Genomic DNA, 19257 nt, shown 5'->3' on the forward strand with positions numbered 1-19257 from the left:
AGCAGATATTGAGGCAGCAGAAGATGAACTAGCTGAATATAAAACAAATAAAACAAGCTCACATTAATATGCATAATTAAACAATAAATTCAAAAATTGGTTAATCCCATCTCAAGATACCAAATACACATTAATATCATGTCTTTGGACAGTAATATTAACTGTAACGGTACTCTTGGTGTAGCAATCAAATATTGACAATAAAACTATGGCAAACAATAGGTTAATCTTTGGACTAAGGTATTGCCCACACAAAATATCTTATAATTGTCACACATTTATTGTGACAGGTATGTTTGAAATATAGCAAAATATCCACTTACCTTTGGGTTAGTCAATATATACATCAATTACAAACACACAAACATCTTAATATTTAAATAAATTAATCTACACAAAAGAGGTCACTTTGGTGACATATTATTTCAATTAATTTATTCAAAATATTAAACATAAACCAATACCAAAATTTGAATTTAATTACTTGAACTAAAATACATAATATATTGTGCATAAAATACTATACATTATATAATCTATTTTTAAAAATTATATATCATATATATTTCTTATCATAAACTTTATTCAACAATCATATACACGTAATCAAATGAGTATATAATATGTTGAATGAAACAATTTAACTTTTGTAACTTTTGTATGGGCTGGGCTTTAAGCCTAAAGTAATGAACGAAAGAAAAAAAAGGGAAACTTACAAAAATACTGGAATTTCGGTTTACTTTTACAAAAATACTGTCACACGGAAATTTTTTTAAAAATACTGTGTTTTTATAAAACACCAGTAAAACACAAAGCAGTATAACTCAAAACAACAGTAGAACACTAGTAAAACACCAGTAGAACACCATAAAACTTAACACATTATACTACAGTATGAAACTTATAAAAAAACACAGTAAAAAATACCGCCTGGCAGTATTTTTATAAAAAAATAGCAAAAGTTAGTATACCATGTAAATTTCCCAAAAAAAAAAACAAAACAATAAACCTAGTTACCCAGCCGCTGAAGCCATTGTGAATGGCGACAAAAAAAAAAAACAAAAATTAATTCAAATATATGTATACAACAGTACACGTAATTGAAGCCAATTACAAGTAATTATAGCCAATCGAGGAGATAGGCACTGAAGCCATTATATCATATACAACCGCAAGAGGAAGAATTGAATTCTTACGGCATATTAAACAAAATTATATATATTTATATGAATCTACCATTACCTATATAATCGGGAAAAAAATGATGGTAATGATCGCACAATCATACAGCAATATACTTAATATATATACGCTTTAATTTTAAGAACTCTAAATTTCATAAACAAAATCATCAAATCTTCAATTAATTCAACAAATGTGGCTCTGATACATTTGTTGAATTTATAAAACACTCAAAATATATATATATCACAGATCTAAACATATTCGTAAAAGTGCTTTAATATAGAAAACCCTAAATCACAAATCTATAGAACATTTGCTAAATTAAAGAAGAAGATGATAAAAGATAAGCGGAAGCACTAACCTGAAACTATTGTTGAAGATTGCAGAGAAAGTTTTGATATTCCAAGAATACACTATTTTATAAAGTATTTTCTCTGATGGGGAAGGAGAGAATACAGAAACCTAGTAACCTAGTGTTTCTTGGGGACCACTATGACAATTTCATACCCTTTTGATACCCATAACATAATTGGTTACTTAATTTTGTATCACACTTTATAATAGCATATACATTATACATACGTGCCCACATAAGATTTTTAATCCAACGTCACTTTAAAACCGAAGCAAAATGCCACTTTTGTAGTAGTGTGTGCTACTTTTAAATCACTAAATTGCATTCTTGTAGTCACTTTCAAATGACGAAACTTGAATATGTTCATGATAGCACCATTTGAGAGCTTCCAAGATGGAAATAAGTTTACCAGTGAAAGGAGGTTGACGGGAGATATGCTAAGCCATGAAAGACTTTGTTAAAGACCCCTGACATTGCCCCAAACCCTAAACTGTCCTTTCTATCATCCACACCGCCATCGATGTTCAACTTAAACTCACCTAGCTTCGGCAGATACCATGCCCTCCTTGGCCAATAACTATCTCGAGATTCCCCCTAACTATGCTGCTCTAATAACGATTAGGTAGTAGCAATAGTGGTGCACTTTGAAGCTTGCTGAAACTCAAAAAGAAGAAACCTAATATCAAGACTCACTTGGTATGGAATGTGTATATATAGTTCTCCATATCGAGCTTGGTTCCGTCCCAATCCAAGAAGCCATAACAAACACACGATTACCTCAACTTCTTAGATTGACAAACTCAAAAATAAACCAGCCACCACATCCTGAATAGCTAGATGTTGCCACTTCACCCACATAGTCGCCCAGGTCGAGGACTTCCAACACTCCCTATAGAAAGGACAATCCAATAATGCATGCCCCACTATTTTTTCTTCATCTCCACATCAAAATCATATAGGAGGGATCTTTTGGAAATATTATACCAGATCACAATTAATTAACTTATATATTTTCTTGACCTTATATACAAAGAAATTAAGAAAACCTAAAACTTGTTTCCTCAAAATCAAAGTGAATAACAGTGTTCGTAATTATACTATTTACGCAGAAGATTAAATTATTCCTTCAATCAATCACTCTAGCATTTGCTTCTTATTTTGGTAAAGCAATAACAAGGGATTGAACTCAATCTTTAAATTAGAAAACTAAATAACCAAACTCCTCCACAAAGGACTTTGTACTTTCTAATACAAGTGTAGGCCTAAAAACTCAAAACAACAAAACTTTTGAGATCGAGAGAGAGAGAGAGAAAGGTTTCACCTAACTTAGTAAGAGAGAGAGAGTGTGTGTTTCTTTTCATGCAAGAATTACACACTTAAAACCTACAATTAAATATTTATTTATAGATTGCTTAGTTACCTATTTTTTATTTTTCTCACTAATTATTTAATTAATTTAATTGTAAAAATAAAGGAAAAAGAATCCCTTGGGACCGAAATACACTTTGGAGTGTATTCTTGGTCTTTTCAAATTTTAAGTGCAAATGACTTAAGTTTTTTTTTTTTTTTTTGAGGGAGCAAATGACTTAAGTTGCATCCTTTTATTTTTGGCATATTTTTTTAACTAAAATAACTATACCATATTTATATTGATTGGAAAAATAAAATAGTAAAATAGAATGCCATAACTGAAATCACCACAGTGAATAGGTTTATTTTATTTTTACGTACATATATTTTAATTAAATAGTACAATTGCCTTTTAATTAAAATAATTGCATTTTTGGACAACTAATTACATATTATCATATATATATATAATTAAATAAAATTTGTAGGAAAATACTAATACGACCAAGAACTCATGTGAGTTTGGTCTAGATGAATTTTTTAATTTAATCTAAGTACAATTTACTTTAATTAAGTTATCTTTCTTACTTTTCAGAGTTAATTAACTTATTTGTATTGATTCAATTCCTATTTTAAATTAAAAGTTATTGAAAATATAATTATAAATTAATTTGATCACATAGTCAAAGTTAATTTATTCTCTCTAAACATATTCTATTTATGTTTTTCCTCTTATTTGTTTAAAATCTCAAAATGTACCTTGTCAATTTCTTTTGTTTCATTTGTCAACTAAGATAGTAGTTTCGAAGAAAAAATAGGGAACATAGCTCTATGAATTTAAGATCTAATAAACATTATTGTAAATTATCAAGTAAATTTTCTATTTTATTAATCTCTTGTGACTCCACTATTAGACTCAGAATCGCACTCTTAAAGTTTGAGAATACTATGCAGCCTATAGAGATAGGTTATCCATAATTATAACCACCAACAATCACTCAATTGTCTATAGGTGATCTACATATGTGAGATACATTTTTACTGTTCTATCCCTTAAATTATTTTATCCTTATAGTACTTAGTTCCTTCTAAATAAAACTTCAGTATGATATTACAAATGAAGTGAGATTTCACTCATTCAAACTCTTTGATCTCAGCTCTAAGAAAATGACCATTTTATTTCCACTAATTGAAACTATAAATTTTCATATCTACGATACATACTCCCACTCAATGTTACTACTAAGTTCTTGATTCGAAGTATGGGCTAGACCGTAGGGTAAATTGTTAACGAATAAGCCAAGGAATTGGATGATATAATTAGTTAGAATGTAAACCACTCATAATTAAGGTTGAATTAACCTACAGTCAACTTCGTAATCTGACTAAATTATTTAACCAACATACTCTCTGTTATCTAACATCATGTCCAAATCGATGTAGTCCAATGTAACAAATACATCCACTTTGCCAAAGTTCTGGAAAGAACTTAATAATTTACTAGTATAAGTAGATGCTATCATTGATTAGCTAATTAGTATAAACCCAGTACACTAACTGATCTTAGGGCATTTAATATTTTGATCATGTAAATATAATGTTTGCCCTCTATGATTTACGTCACAATAATTATGAGTAGCTACATGCTTGAAATTTAATAGAATTTAATATTAAATAAATAATCATGAATAAAATACGTGAACAATGTGATTGTTCTTTCTTAGAATAAATTATTATTTTCTTTATTGATAATAATAATAATAATAATAATAATAATAATAATGAGGGTTACAAAGTTAATTGGGATTTTAATTTGGGCATAAAACCCTAACACGTTGTTGTAGCATCACCGAAGCCGGAAGGATCTCATTGGCCTTCCCAGGATAATAAAAGATTTTACAGTCATAATCCTTAACTAACTCTAACCAACGCCTCTGTCTCATATTTAAATGTTTCTGGGTAAAGAAGTATTTGAGGCTGTTATGGTCGGTATAAATCTCACATTTTTCTCCGTAGAGATAATGCCGCCAAATATTCAAAGCAAACACTACCGCGGCAAGTTCTAAATCGTGAGTTGGGTATCGCTATTCATATTCCTTTAACTGATGGGATGCATAAGTGATGACCCAATCAGCCTGCATCAGTACACACCCCAGACCCTATCTGGATGCATCGCAGTAAACTATAATTTTTTCTTTATGAGATGGTAGGGCTAATACGAGAGTTGTAATCAATCTCTATTTCAACTCCTGAAAGCTTGCATCACACTTTTCTGACCATAACAATTGTTGATTCTTTTTGGTGAGTTCGGTTAAGGGTGCTGAGATCTTAGAAAATCCCTCTACAAACTGACAGTAATAACTTGCCAAACCCAGGAAACTTCTAACTTCTGTAACTGCCTTCGATCTCGGCCAATCGCTTACATATTCAATCTTCCCTGGATCAACCTTGATCCCATCTTTACTGACGATATGTCTAAGAAAAGACAACTTAGATAGCCAAAACTCACATTTCTTGAATTTTGCATACAACTTATGTTCTCGTAGTCGCAGCAGAACCATCCAAAGATGTTGCTCGTGCTCCTCTTCCGATTGAGAGTACACAAGGATGTCATCGATAAAAACAATAATACAAATATCGAGAAAATTCTTGAATACCCTATTCATCAGATCCATAAAAGTTGCAGGAGCGTTGGTTAGTCCAAAGGACATAACGAAGAATTCATAATGCCCATACCTCGTGCAGAAAGTAGTCTTTGGAATGTCCTCCTCTCGGATTTTCAACTGATGATAACCTGATCAGAGTTCAATCTTAAAGAAGATCGTCTTCTCCTGAAGTTGATCAAAAAGATAATCAATTCTAGGTAAAGGATACTTTTTCTTGATGGTCAGTTTATTTAATTCCCAATAGTCAATACATATGCATAAGGATCCGTCTTTCTTCCTAACAAACAATACGGGAGCTCCCCAGGGTGAAACACTAGGTCCAGAAAACCCTAGGTCAAGCATCCCTTAAAGTTGGATCTTCAATTCTTTGAGTTCTGCCAGAGCCATTCTGTAAGGTGCCTTAGAAACTGGTTCTGCTCCTAGTGCCAAATCAATAACAAAATCTATTTCTCTCTGCGGTGGTAAACCTAGAAGTTCATTAGGGAAAACATCTAAAAATTCCTGAACTACCTTGATATCATCTAGTCAAACTATTTCAAGTTGTGTGGTATCCAATACCACTGGAAGAAATCCTAAGCGCCCTTCTTGTAACAAATCTCTAGATGTTAATACTAAAATCACTGGAATCTGGGATCCCTAAACCGATCCCACAAATACAAATGGTTCCTTGCCCTCGAGTTGGTAGATCACCATCTTTCGTTTACAGTCAATACTAGCTGAGTACTTGGATAAGAAATCCATTCCAAGTATAATATCAAAATCTGCTAATCCCAATTCTATCAAGTTAGCACTCAACTCCCTATCATTAATTCAGATCGGCATAGACCTAACCCTCTTTTTGGAGATAACTAATTCTTCGCCAGGCAGTAGGGTTCCAAACCTATATAATAACTATCACGCGGTCTACCCAATTTATCAAAAATTCTAGCTGCCAAATAAGAGTGAGTGGCCCCAAAGTCAAACAATACATAGAAGTAAATTTTGTTGACCGAGAGCTGACCTATTAGAACAGAGGGGCTAGCTTCTACATCAGCCTGAGTTTAAGCAAACACCCATGCTAGAGCGGGTTTTATCGTTGACTTCTATTCCTCTTTCTTAAGTTGCGGGCAATCTCTTGTAGAGTGTCCTGACAACTCACACTGGAAACATCCTTGTCCTCTACATTCACCCCTATGATGCTCCTTACAACTGGGACACTCCGGGTAAGTGTATCAGGTTTCAGAATTACCCTGACGGTTTCCTCAACACTGGTTCCCTCTGAACCTCTTATTCTGACTTGAGCCAATGAGTTCAAATGGTGCCTTTTGTTTCTGATCAGTGGTCGAGCCGCTACCACCCCTACCATAACTAGAGGTAGGAGGAGTAGGGGCCCCACCAGCAACTTGAGTCCCTCGAGGCTCCTGGGTGCACTCAACTGCGCCCTCAGCTCATAGTGCCTTTCCGACCATGTCAGCATAGGTGGTGTTGTCATCAAGAGTAATCATAAGATCATGTTTTATTTTCGGGTTTAATCTATCCTGGTACTTTTCTTTCTTGCTAAAATTGGTTGGCACAATTCTCGAGGCCAACCTAGCCAATCAATCGAACTGTTTTGTATATTCAGTAACACTCATATTCCCCTTCAGGGTTAGCTGGGTAAATTCTTTTCTTTTCGCACTTCTGACCGCCTCGTTGTAGTAATTTACGTTAAACAACTCCTGAGACTCTTACGAGGTAACACTAGTAACATCACGAGTCAGGGACACCATGTTCTACCTAACCAGGGCATCCTCCTAAAATTGGAATGTGGCAAAGGCCACTCTGTCATTGCCAGTGACACCCATAAAATTCAAAATTCTTGTAATAACCGTCAACCACTACTCGGCTTTCATTACATCGAGTCCTCCCAGAAAAAATGGAGATGCATTCTTCCGGAACCTTTCATACAGTGGTTCCATCCAGTTCACCGCAGAAATCGGCCTTGCCTGCACAGTAGGGGCAGGAGCCACCTATATTTCGGGAGCAGGCATTGCTGGAGCACCCTGTTGCCTCAAGTGTCTGATTTCTTCTTCTTGTTCATTGATTCTGGCTTGCATTGTTGCATACATGTTTTCCCATTCCCGGGTAGCCTGCGGCAGGTTAACATCTCCCCAACCACGTGCCCTACATCTAGGGCCCCTCCTTCGACCACAAACATTTGGGGGAATCTGAGCTCCCTGACCGCCACTAAATCTGACCGAGTTATCGTGGGTCCTAGTGTTTTGCCTGGCGTCCATTCTATTAGAACAGCCTGTGAAACCAAGAGCTAGTCTGGTCAAATTACGATCAAGAATAACTTACTAATTACCGCTTATTTGGAAATTTAAAACATGAACCAACTTAGCTATTAGGCTACTATCATGCTTCCTATCATGCTTTTCTTATAACTTACTAATCAAATAAACTATTAAAGCAATAAATGCTTATTGAACCGTGAGTCGAGCTGTTCACTGATGATGATTGTACATGTTGTGATGATCTTTGGAAGATAACTTGGTGGCTCTGATACCAAATTGTAACATCCTACTAGTTTAGGCGTGTTAACGTGATTTTAACTAAATTGTGTAGCTCGTTGCTAATCAACGAGTTTATTAAAAATTATGAATAATTAAAACTTTGTTTAACTATTTATAAATATCAAAACAACATACTTATACATATATAAACCGAGATCCCGTTTACAAAATATTTACAAAAGTTTCGTAGTGCATAATACAAAAGTTGTTGCCTAGTGACTATACAAAAGTTGTTGCTTTAATATAGAAAACCCTAAATCACAAATCTATAGAACATTTGCTAAATTAAAGAAGAAGATGATAAAAGATAAGCGGAAGCACTAACCTGAAACTATTGTTGAAGATTGCAGAGAAAGTTTTGATATTCCAAGAATACACTATTTTATAAAGTATTTTCTCTGATGGGGAAGGAGAGAATACAGAAACCTAGTAACCTAGTGTTTCTTGGGGACCACTATGACAATTTCATACCCTTTTGATACCCATAACATAATTGGTTACTTAATTTTGTATCACACTTTATAATAGCATATACATTATACATACGTGCCCACATAAGATTTTTAATCCAACGTCACTTTAAAACCGAAGCAAAATGCCACTTTTGTAGTAGTGTGTGCTACTTTTAAATCACTAAATTGCATTCTTGTAGTCACTTTCAAATGACGAAACTTGAATATGTTCATGATAGCACCATTTGAGAGCTTCCAAGATGGAAATAAGTTTACCAGTGAAAGGAGGTTGACGGGAGATATGCTAAGCCATGAAAGACTTTGTTAAAGACCCCTGACATTGCCCCAAACCCTAAACTGTCCTTTCTATCATCCACACCGCCATCGATGTTCAACTTAAACTCACCTAGCTTCGGCAGATACCATGCCCTCCTTGGCCAATAACTATCTCGAGATTCCCCCTAACTATGCTGCTCTAATAACGATTAGGTAGTAGCAATAGTGGTGCACTTTGAAGCTTGCTGAAACTCAAAAAGAAGAAACCTAATATCAAGACTCACTTGGTATGGAATGTGTATATATAGTTCTCCATATCGAGCTTGGTTCCGTCCCAATCCAAGAAGCCATAACAAACACACGATTACCTCAACTTCTTAGATTGACAAACTCAAAAATAAACCAGCCACCACATCCTGAATAGCTAGATGTTGCCACTTCACCCACATAGTCGCCCAGGTCGAGGACTTCCAACACTCCCTATAGAAAGGACAATCCAATAATGCATGCCCCACTATTTTTTCTTCATCTCCACATCAAAATCATATAGGAGGGATCTTTTGGAAATATTATACCAGATCACAATTAATTAACTTATATATTTTCTTGACCTTATATACAAAGAAATTAAGAAAACCTAAAACTTGTTTCCTCAAAATCAAAGTGAATAACAGTGTTCGTAATTATACTATTTACGCAGAAGATTAAATTATTCCTTCAATCAATCACTCTAGCATTTGCTTCTTATTTTGGTAAAGCAATAACAAGGGATTGAACTCAATCTTTAAATTAGAAAACTAAATAACCAAACTCCTCCACAAAGGACTTTGTACTTTCTAATACAAGTGTAGGCCTAAAAACTCAAAACAACAAAACTTTTGAGATCGAGAGAGAGAGAGAGAAAGGTTTCACCTAACTTAGTAAGAGAGAGAGAGTGTGTGTTTCTTTTCATGCAAGAATTACACACTTAAAACCTACAATTAAATATTTATTTATAGATTGCTTAGTTACCTATTTTTTATTTTTCTCACTAATTATTTAATTAATTTAATTGTAAAAATAAAGGAAAAAGAATCCCTTGGGACCGAAATACACTTTGGAGTGTATTCTTGGTCTTTTCAAATTTTAAGTGCAAATGACTTAAGTTTTTTTTTTTTTTTTTTGAGGGAGCAAATGACTTAAGTTGCATCCTTTTATTTTTGGCATATTTTTTTAACTAAAATAACTATACCATATTTATATTGATTGGAAAAATAAAATAGTAAAATAGAATGCCATAACTGAAATCACCACAGTGAATAGGTTTATTTTATTTTTACGTACATATATTTTAATTAAATAGTACAATTGCCTTTTAATTAAAATAATTGCATTTTTGGACAACTAATTACATATTATCATATATATATATATAATTAAATAAAATTTGTAGGAAAATACTAATACGACCAAGAACTCATGTGAGTTTGGTCTAGATGAATTTTTTAATTTAATCTAAGTACAATTTACTTTAATTAAGTTATCTTTCTTACTTTTCAGAGTTAATTAACTTATTTGTATTGATTCAATTCCTATTTTAAATTAAAAGTTATTGAAAATATAATTATAAATTAATTTGATCACATAGTCAAAGTTAATTTATTCTCTCTAAACATATTCTATTTATGTTTTTCCTCTTATTTGTTTAAAATCTCAAAATGTACCTTGTCAATTTCTTTTGTTTCATTTGTCAACTAAGATAGTAGTTTCGAAGAAAAAATAGGGAACATAGCTCTATGAATTTAAGATCTAATAAACATTATTGTAAATTATCAAGTAAATTTTCTATTTTATTAATCTCTTGTGACTCCACTATTAGACTCAGAATCGCACTCTTAAAGTTTGAGAATACTATGCAGCCTATAGAGATAGGTTATCCATAATTATAACCACCAACAATCACTCAATTGTCTATAGGTGATCTACATATGTGAGATACATTTTTACTGTTCTATCCCTTAAATTATTTTATCCTTATAGTACTTAGTTCCTTCTAAATAAAACTTCAGTATGATATTACAAATGAAGTGAGATTTCACTCATTCAAACTCTTTGATCTCAGCTCTAAGAAAATGACCATTTTATTTCCACTAATTGAAACTATAAATTTTCATATCTACGATACATACTCCCACTCAATGTTACTACTAAGTTCTTGATTCGAAGTATGGGCTAGACCGTAGGGTAAATTGTTAACGAATAAGCCAAGGAATTGGATGATATAATTAGTTAGAATGTAAACCACTCATAATTAAGGTTGAATTAACCTACAGTCAACTTCGTAATCTGACTAAATTATTTAACCAACATACTCTCTGTTATCTAACATCATGTCCAAATCGATGTAGTCCAATGTAACAAATACATCCACTTTGCCAAAGTTCTGGAAAGAACTTAATAATTTACTAGTATAAGTAGATGCTATCATTGATTAGCTAATTAGTATAAACCCAGTACACTAACTGATCTTAGGGCATTTAATATTTTGATCATGTAAATATAATGTTTGCCCTCTATGATTTACGTCACAATAATTATGAGTAGCTACATGCTTGAAATTTAATAGAATTTAATATTAAATAAATAATCATGAATAAAATACGTGAACAATGTGATTGTTCTTTCTTAGAATAAATTATTATTTTCTTTATTGATAATAATAATAATAATAATAATAATAATAATAATAATAATGAGGGTTACAAAGTTAATTGGGATTTTAATTTGGGCATAAAACCCTAACACGTTGTTGTAGCATCACCGAAGCCGGAAGGATCTCATGGGCTACCCTCCAAATTACAGTTTAATTTTAGAAGTGAGCTTTGTTAGCCACAACTTTCTCCACCAACCCTTACAAGGCCTTTGGATGTAGAAGTATCAATGGTACTCTCTATAATAACTCTATAAGTCAACCTAAATGGATAAGAGCCACTAGGAATGAAATTGACACATAACATGGTCACTAATTGCCCGATAACATAGAGAAATACATAGAATTTGAGCACAATCCACCTCCTAAAATATTTGTCGAATAAATTCTTCATTCCACCTACAATTAACAATAAAATTTTCACGTGCCACTCATTACTTCTCAATCCCGCCAAAGATGTTAGGACAGAACGTAGATAACCTTTGTAACAATAGGTCCTTAGCTAGATGAATCTCGCGATGATCTCTTGCTCTCCACTAAATCCTAATGTGAAGAGCCTCTCGTCCCATAAAATACTTCTCCAAACAAATGACATCCCATTGTGTCCATTGACATTGAAAAACTCATGTTCAAAATCTAGTATCTGGATCATCCATCAAATAAACCTTCACCTCCCTATGCAATGGTTTTGCAATATCAATCTGGACACAGACCATAACGAAACACCCAAGATACTAACAATCTGCATAATGAGAAATAAGAAAACTTGGAATGGTGATGAGGTGTCAATCCTAAAGGTGCATTGCACTGCAATACACTGCAGCAACACTAAAGCATAGAAAGATTTGATTCCCTGGAAATTCGGTTATGAAATTGTACTATGTGCAATCATTGTAAAAGTTGTTAGGATAAGAATATTCTCAAGGGATTCATTTATTGGTCAGTTGTAAAAGAGTCGTTGGCTCCTTCTTTCTCTATGTATGTGTAATCCTCCTTTTGCTATAAATACAATACTCTGGCTCACGATTGAATTGAGCTGAACATTATCAAAATCATTTCTCTGTATTTTTAACTTGGTATCAGAGCCAACCCTAGGCCTTTGCCATGGTAACTCCTGGCGATGGAAATGATGCTCTTGCTGCAAGCACATGTGGTGCTTCTACAATCCAATGAACTCAAACCATTAAAAATGGTGCTTCCTCTTCCCGAAACATGCCTATACCAGAATCAACTCACCACTCTCAATCAACCATTCTCCCTTAAACTCAATCGAAACAACTACACCTTATGGAAGACTATGGTGTTTGCTATTGTTTGTGGACATAGGTTACATAGACATCTCAGATGAACCAAAGAGTGTCCATTGGAGTTTCTTCCTGCAGGTGAACCAGATGAATCTAGACATGTTGAAGTTGTTGTGAATCCTGAGTTTGAGCACTGGATAATAAATGACCAGCTACTCTTGGGATGGCTTTACAGCTCTATGAAAGAGAGTATTGCAACTGAGGTTATGGAATCTGCCTCATCTGCTGAACTGTGGCATGCTTTACGAAGCATGTATGGTTCTTACTCAAAATCCAAGATGGATGATGCCCGCACCTTGATCCAAACAGTGAGAAAAGGCTCAACACCCATGACAGAGTATCTCAGACAAAAGAAAAACTGGCCCTTGCCGGAGATCCCTATCTCAAGGTACATCTCGTTACTAATGTGTTATTAGGACCTGATGCACAGTATCTTTCAATAGTGGTTCAAATCGAATCTAGAGCTAAAACCACATGGCAAGAACTTTGAGATATCCTCCTAAGCTTTGACAGCAAGATTGAGAGGTTGCAAACTCGCAACTCAAGAGGAAACCTCAAGCAAATGTTGCAACCAAAATCGGATCTGGATCTGCTGGTCGAGGTCGTGGATATGCACATCAAAATCAACAGTTCAACAGTGGAGGACAATTCTCTAGTAATCGTGGTGGCACTAACAGATCTCGTGGAAAGGGTCGCACAAATGGACCAGGGCCAACTTGCCAAGTTTGTGGCAAGTATGGCCACTCAGCAGCAGTGTGCTACAACAGGTTCAATGAAAGCTTCATGGTGTCTGATCATAACAACACTCAAAACTAGTAGCAAGAATGCCAAAGCAACCATAATGCATTCGTTGCAACCCTTGAAATAGTGGACAATGATGCTTGGTTTGCTGACTGGAGAAAGTAATCACATTACTTCTGATACTTCCAACATGAGCCAGAAGCAGGATTACACAGGTAAAGAGTCTGTCATTCTGGGCAATGGTAACAGGCTCAAAATCACTCACATTGGTAATGGTTATTTGTATATTGAAGATGGTAGTTGTTTACTGTTAAAAGATATGCTACATGTGCCTGAAATTACTAAGAAATTAATTAGTGTATCGAAGCTCACTTTTGATAATAATATTCTGATTGAATTCTATCGTGATTAGTGTTTGGTGAAGGACAAAGTGACAAAGAGAGTGTTGCTTCAATGAGTGCTTAAGGATGGTCTGTATCAACTCAAGTCACCTCAATGTCAACTCAATTTTCCAGTTTCCAACCCAGTAACAACAGAGTCATCTCAGTCCAAGTCTTGTTTTCTGTCTAGTTCTACTACCAAGTCTAAGAGTCATGTAAATCAATCAAGAACTGATAATGTTTTATCTTCCAAAATTGATGTGTGGCATAAGAGATTAGGCCACCCACCTTCTCGTATTTTGAGTCAAGTGTTAGAGTCAAGTAATGTAAAAGTTTCCAAGAATGAAGTGCAATCACTACTACAAAATCGGCTTTTCCCAACGGTTTATAATTATCTTTTATAATATTTTCTATCGGTTCCTAAAACCGTTGGCGATGTGGGTGTCATAATTCATATATTTTAATAATTCACAATATATACAATATTATTCAGAACAAAAAATACAATTAAAAATAAATAATAAACATCAATATTACAACTTAATTTCTAATAATAATAAAAATAATCTCTAAATAAAAAATATTTAATAATGTCAATATTACAGTTCTTTAACAAAAAAAAAATATTAAACTTAATTTCTAAACAAAAAAATGTCTCCAATCTCAGCACAATGATGATCTTCTTCACAGTGATGGTCTTCTTCGCAATAAAAAACTCAGGACAATAAAAATATATATTGGCATTAATTAATGGTAGATGGAAATTGAAGCTTGAGATTTCAGGACTAAGATTAAAGTTGATTGGGAACATTTGCCAGTCATTTCTGTTCTTCCCAGTGCAAGTGAATCGTCGATACTGACGGTGTTTGGGTTAACGTCGGAGGGGAACATTAAGTACCACATTTGGCTGGGGCATATGGTTAAGACTCTCTTCCCGGCTCATGGCCTTTCTTACATCACATTTTGGGCTTTCACAAATCAAATCTCAAAATTTTTTTGAATTATACTAACACAAAATAGACCAACCGAAGTAAGGAATACATTCACGGAGACGACAATTCAATTGGATCCATTGAAATCCATGGATTTCGTTGCCGGAGATAACTCGTCCAATCCGACCCTCACTGCGCAAAGCCCATCGCCGTCTCCTCCACCACCCCTTACGATAAGCCCGTCGCCGTCTCCTCCACCGTCCCTTGTGCAAAGCCCATCCTCGTCTCCTCCATTGCCGACTGCGACTGAGATAGAGAGAGAAGCTTTGATGTGCGGCTGTGAGATAGTGTTTTGAATTAGTTTTTTCTCATTAGGGTTAGAAACCTTTTCTATATATACCCCAATTAATTATTTATTTAAAATAAAATAAAAATCTTTTTTTTTTTGAGAAAAAATATAAAATAAAATCTGATACCTTTTTTTTAAAAAAAAAAATTATTTACAACTTAAAAATTTCTAAAAACACCCAATTTTAATAAATTTTTTCTTTCAATTCATATTCTTAAAAAATATATCTATCAAACAAAAATAAATTATATTTTAAATATTATGACAGAAAAATTAAAATAAAAAATTATATGAAATAGAACTTAGAAAAAATATATATATACATGAGTTAAAAAAATGATGAAAGCGAAATAAAAAAAAAAAAGTATTGAAATTAATATAAAATAATATAAGGAAATAGAATTTATCATTTTATGGGGTGTATTTAATAATAGGGTGTATTTATCATTTTATGGGGTGCAAATAGAACTTCTTTCTTTTTTTTATTTTTTTGAAAAATGATACCCTATTTGATTCTATTCTAGTTAATTACTTTATTATTTGTTTATTTAAAATAAAGTAAAATCTCATAGTAAAATAAGATGTTAAAAAGAATTTTTCCCAACAGTTTAAAACTATTGGGAATACTAAATATACACAACAGTTTATAACTGTGGGGAATACTAAGTATTCCCAATGGTTTATAACTGTGGGGAATACTTAGTATTCCCAACAGTTATTAACTGTTGGCAATCATTGTTTTTTTAAAAAAAAAAAAATTATTTAGTATTGCCCACGGTTCTCCACCGTTGGCATTGGTTTTCCCAACAGTTTTTTTGCTTTAGTTCTAAACTGTTAGGAAAAACCTCTCCTTACCTTTTCCAACAGTTTTCATAATTGACCCTTTTATTAACCATTGGGATAAGCCTATTTTGTAGTAGTGAATCTTTCTGTGATGCCTGTCAATTTGGCAAGGCTCATGCTCTTCCCTTTAAATTGTCTCAATCTCATGCCAGTGCTCCTTTAGATCTCATACACACTGACTCGTGGGCCCTGCCCCAATCTAATCTAACACCAATCATAGATATTATGTGCGTTTCATTGATGACTTTAGTAGATTTACCAGGTTAGATCCCTTAAAATTCAAATCCAATGCACTTTATGCCTTCCTTGAATTAAGGCTCTTGTTGAGAACAAGTTTGAAAGGAAAGTTAAGTGTCTTAGAACTGATTGGGAAGGTGAGTATCAACCTTTCACAACCTTAGTTAAGAAACAAGGAATATAATTTCAACACTCATGCCCTCACACCTCATCACAAAATGATCAAGCTGAAAGAAAGCATCGACACATTTGAAATGGGATTGACACAACTAGCTCAAGCTAGTATGCTCCTAAAATACTGGTGTGATGCCTCTTCTACAACTGTTGTGATGCCTTGGATACTGGTGTGATGCCTTTTTCTGGAATATCCACAAATATGTCATCTTTGTGTGGTATTATGTTGATGATATAATTGTCACCATCAATCACTCAAACAAAATGACATAATTCATCTCAACATTGAACAAAGAGTTCACACTAAAAGATCTAGGGCCTCTACACTACTTTCTAGGCATAGAGGTCCATAGAGATGGCACTGGTTTGTATCCAACTAAGACTATATACATAGAGGATATCTTTTGAAGAGTCAACATGCAGAATATCAAACCCTGACCACTCTAATGACTGCTGGCAAGCCTATGTTAGCAAAAGATGGGGAACCGATATACAACATTACACTTTATAGAAGTACCATATGAGCTTTAAAGTACCTCTGCAACACTAGAGCAGACGTTGCCTATGCTGTCAATAAATTAAGCCAGTTTCTACAAGCTCCAACAACTCTTCATTAGTGTGGAATTAAAAGGGTTCTTAGGTATCTTCAAGGAGCAAAGCAGCAGGGTCTTCACATCAGCTCTAGCAATAGGTGTGTGCTGAATGGATTTTCTAATGTTGATTGGGCAAGCTGCCCAGATTACAAGAGGTCAATTACAAGTCATTGTGTATTCTTTGGAGACATTCTAATGTCATGGTCATCCAAGAAACAACATGTTGTCTCAAGATCAAGTACAGAGCATCAACTCATGTTGTTGCTGATATGTCCTGGATAGAATCCTTGCTATAAGAAAATGGATTTCCTCTTACTGTGACATCAGTTACTTATTGTGACCATATGAGTGCAAGTGCCTTGGCTTCTAATCCTTTTTTTTTCATGCAAGGACCAAGCACATCAAAAATGACATTCACTATGTCAAAGACAAGGTTCTGCAAAAACAACTTGAAGTAAGATATATCTCCTCGCATGATTAGGTTGCAGATTGTTTAACCGAGGCACGGTCACACTCCAGATTCACATTCCTTGCTGACAAACTTGGAGTGAGAACATCAGCCTTCCATTTGAGAGGAGATATTGAGAAATGAGCAAACTTGGAATGGTGGTGAGGTGTCATCCCTGAAGGTGCATTGCATTGCAATACACTGACATTGAAGCATAGAAAGATTTGATTCCCTGGCAATTTGGTTATGAAATTGTACTATGTGTAATCATTGTAAAAGTTGTTAGGATAAGAATATTTTCTAAGGATTCATTTGTTGGATAGCTGTAAAAGAGTACTCTGGCTCATGATTGAATTGAGCTGAACTTATCAAAATTATTTCTCTGTATTTTCAAATCTGTATTCGTTTAGTAGACTTCTTGATGCACTACAATTCGATACCCAATCACTTCACCCACATCCCTCGTCTTACCATGGAGAGAAAATGTATGAAATTGGACCAAAAAGGATGTAAATGAATAGCTCCCCCAACTCTGTATTGGCCACATCATCTATCAACTTAACCACCAACAAACCATTGTAAAAATTTCACGACCTCCATACAATCTTCATCATGATAAAAAGAAATGGAAATCAATTCCCTCCCATCTCATTAATCATCAAGCTACTCAAAAGATTCCAAAGTTGGGTGATGGTGCCTTTGAAATCATTTCAAATAAAATATTTTGTAACAAAAAGTCTCCCTAACAATCCCTTCCTGAATAGCGACCGTCCTTTAGCCTCAAAAATCTCCGCACCACGAAGCACCTTGTCTCATCCTCTATTATAGCAAAGCTAATCCTATTTCCAACAAACTCATCCATACTACAAACACACAACACAAACTAGAAAGAAATTACACAAAATGGCAAGAAAAACTGACCACTGAGAGAGCAAAACCTCAAGTGAGAAAAGAGAGTTAATTTTTTTTGAAAAGTATAGTTACAACCTCAAGGAAAAATTTCAATTTTTTACTATTATAAACCTCTTTAAAAATCTAAGAAATACAACATGCAAGTCCTTCACTTTTTTATCATTTAAAAATATAATAGTTATGTGTACATATATGAAATATAAGATATGATATTTTATTTTTTAGTTTGATAATTAATTATTTAAATGTTGGTTGTCCAAGTTAGTCATTAATTATTTATTTATTTTTTTGCAAATAAATGTCTCAGATATTAATGAATGCAAAGAAAATCCTATGGTATGTTCGGATGATCTGACTGATACCATTTGCATTAACAATTATGGTTCCTACACATGCGGGAAGAAGTCACGGAAAAATATCAATAAGTTCATTATTGGTAAATAAATTATTTTAAGAATTTTTTATGTGAATTTAAATTTATTTACTTTTAATATTTTCATATTGTCTTGTTTCTTTATATATGAAAGTTTTTCAAAAAAAAAAAAAACAGAAAAAAAAAATTTGTTTTAATAAAACTAACAAACTCTAATTATATAACTAAGTTTTAATAATAGTTATATGTCATATCATAGGTTTTTTTTGAGATAATAAAAGATATAACATATATCTTTATTATTTTATAGTAGTATTTGTTTTAGAAAAGAAAAATATTTTATTATAACTAAGCGTAGAGAATGTAAAAAATAATCTTGCAATTCATTTTTCAAACTAAATTTCATGTAAGTCTAAAAATTATATTGTATTAGATTTAGAGATATGACTAATGAGGTTATAACT

At 33.5% G+C, this 19257-nt stretch overlaps 1 protein-coding gene across 1 annotated transcript in view; it reads left to right on the forward strand.

Annotated features, from left to right (window-relative positions):
• The window catches only part of LOC115697922 (wall-associated receptor kinase-like 1), a 31086-nt gene that overhangs the window by 10470 nt on the left and 1359 nt on the right, over positions 1 to 19257 (forward strand). The window contains exon 2 of the mRNA XM_030625095.2: positions 18728 to 18856. Coding sequence (XP_030480955.2) covers positions 18728 to 18856 — 129 coding nt within the window. The remainder of the gene's footprint in view (positions 1 to 18727; positions 18857 to 19257) is intronic.

This window comes from Cannabis sativa, chromosome 7, assembly GCF_029168945.1.
Source record: "Cannabis sativa cultivar Pink pepper isolate KNU-18-1 chromosome 7, ASM2916894v1, whole genome shotgun sequence".
Classification (NCBI taxonomy): Eukaryota; Viridiplantae; Streptophyta; class Magnoliopsida; order Rosales; family Cannabaceae; genus Cannabis; species Cannabis sativa.